This window comes from Cyprinodon variegatus, unplaced genomic scaffold (genome assembly GCF_000732505.1).
Source record: "Cyprinodon variegatus isolate N-32 unplaced genomic scaffold, C_variegatus-1.0 Scaffold732, whole genome shotgun sequence".
Taxonomy (NCBI): domain Eukaryota; kingdom Metazoa; phylum Chordata; class Actinopteri; order Cyprinodontiformes; family Cyprinodontidae; genus Cyprinodon; species Cyprinodon variegatus.
Window position 1 is genome coordinate 274264 of NW_015151185.1, and position 1698 is coordinate 275961.

The 1698-nt window shown below is 57.3% G+C and overlaps 1 protein-coding gene across 5 annotated transcripts in view; it reads left to right on the forward strand.

Moving 5' to 3' along the window:
• The first annotated feature begins 178 nt into the window (after positions 1 to 178).
• The window catches only part of LOC107097903 (cip1-interacting zinc finger protein-like), a 20574-nt gene continuing 19054 nt past the window's right edge, over positions 179 to 1698 (forward strand). For 2 of the 5 annotated variants that reach the window (XM_015395246.1, XM_015395245.1), the window contains exons 1-8: positions 179 to 233; positions 315 to 620; positions 758 to 822; positions 892 to 944; positions 1026 to 1154; positions 1232 to 1326; positions 1397 to 1490; positions 1555 to 1659. In XM_015395246.1, the coding sequence (XP_015250732.1) occupies positions 205 to 233; positions 315 to 620; positions 758 to 822; positions 892 to 944; positions 1026 to 1154; positions 1232 to 1326; positions 1397 to 1490; positions 1555 to 1659 (876 nt within the window). In that variant the 5' untranslated portion in view covers positions 179 to 204. The remainder of the gene's footprint in view (positions 234 to 314; positions 621 to 757; positions 823 to 891; positions 945 to 1025; positions 1155 to 1231; positions 1327 to 1396; positions 1491 to 1554; positions 1660 to 1698) is intronic. The other 3 variants (XM_015395250.1, XM_015395247.1, XM_015395248.1) reach the window with 3 other exon arrangements.

The window sequence follows — 1698 nt, forward strand, 5'->3', positions numbered from 1 at the left end:
CCCACTGCTCCCCACGGGGAGCCACACCATGGCCGCCCACTGCTCCCCATGGGGAGGGGTTAAATGCAGAGAGGGAATTTCTCCAGTGTGAGATCAATAAAGTTCCATTATTAGAATGTAATTATTGAAGTCGGTCTTGTTTTACGGACCATAAAGCTTTAAAGGTTGTCTTTCTGCGCAGGTGCAGAGAGGTCAGAGGTCATCATGGTCAGACAGAGTCGCAGGAGGGACAGGTGCGGTTGCTGGATCCAGCCTCCTCCGTCACGCTGTTCCATTTTCAGCTCTGACCTCCAGATGTTGTGTTCCTCCTCCAGGTGTTTCCTTCCTGCAGCAGAGGGCGGCGTGGCGAAGGTTCGATTCCCTCGGAGCCCGGATCAGAAGGTTCTGCCTCCAGCTCAGCAGGTGTATAAACCTAACCCCCCTCCCCCTCCTGCTGCTGATCCATCTCACCAATTGAACGTTTGTTTCCAGGCTTCAGCATCCGGAAGCTGCGACATGCGGCCCTGCAGTACCGCCACAGCGGGGGAAAAGAGAGCGAAGGATGGGCGGAGCCGAGCCGGAGGCCAGGGTTCTGCTGGAGGTTCAGGGGAGACTCAGATGAAGAGAAGCAGACAGAACGGGTCAGTCTGGTTCTTATGGTCTCCATAACAGAAGCTTTTAGGTCCTGATCTGGACCTTTGGCGGTTAGATTGGACCCGTTTGTGGATCAGATGATTTTTGGACCACTGTCCCGCTGAGTTGATGGTTTTTCCTGCAGAAACCAGGTGGCTGCGGTTGTTCTCTGCGGACCCAAAGCCCCCGGGTCATGTGACCCAGCTGGAGGTGCGTGTCTGTAAGTTAATCAGAACCGAGCTTCTGGACCCGTCATTGCAGCTGTTTCTGTTCCAGCAGATGTTTCTGGTTCTGAGCAGCAGGGGGCAGCAGAGGAAAGCCGAGCGGCTCAGGTGAGGCCGGCGGTCCTGGTGGCTCCAGGCCGTGTTTGCGTGCGGTTAGCATGTAACAGGCATGTTGTGGCGTGTGTGCAGCTGCAGAGCGTGGGCTCCCTGAAGGTCACCATCCAGCAGAGCAGCGACAGCAGGGCGTTTGGCCACGCCCACCCACACCCGGCTCCTCTCCACTGCCATGTCTGTAAGCTCACCTGTGGCTCCCAGCAGGTGAGGAGCAGCCGGCGGTGATGATCAGAGAACCACAGAAGGAAAACTCAAAGGCAGGGTGTGTTTCTGCTGTCCAGGACTTCCAGGACCACATGACCGGGTCAGAACACCTGAGGAAGCTGCAGGACGTCACCCAAAGCATCCGGCTGAATGCACACCCCCTGCTGGACAGGTGCGGCCTCACACACATCCATCATTAGCAGGGAGAACAGGTTCTGGTTGTAACCTCTGTCTGCCTGCAGAGGGCGCCGACCTCAGACACAGCGCTGGTGTGACACCTGCCAGAGCCACTTCACTGGTGACATCATCGTCCACAGAAGGACAGCCCAGCACAAGGTGAGGGGGGAGGGGGGCTCTTCATCATCTTCATCATCATCTTCATCCTCTGTCTTTCATCCAGGTGTGCAAACAGCGGGGGCGGCCCTTCTGTCCAGTCTGCCACAGACACTTCAGGACCCCCAGGAAGTTTGTGGAGCACATGAAGTCTGCAGAGCACAAGGAGCAGGTCAGCAGGGGGCAGCAGAGGGCAGCAGGGGGCAGCAGA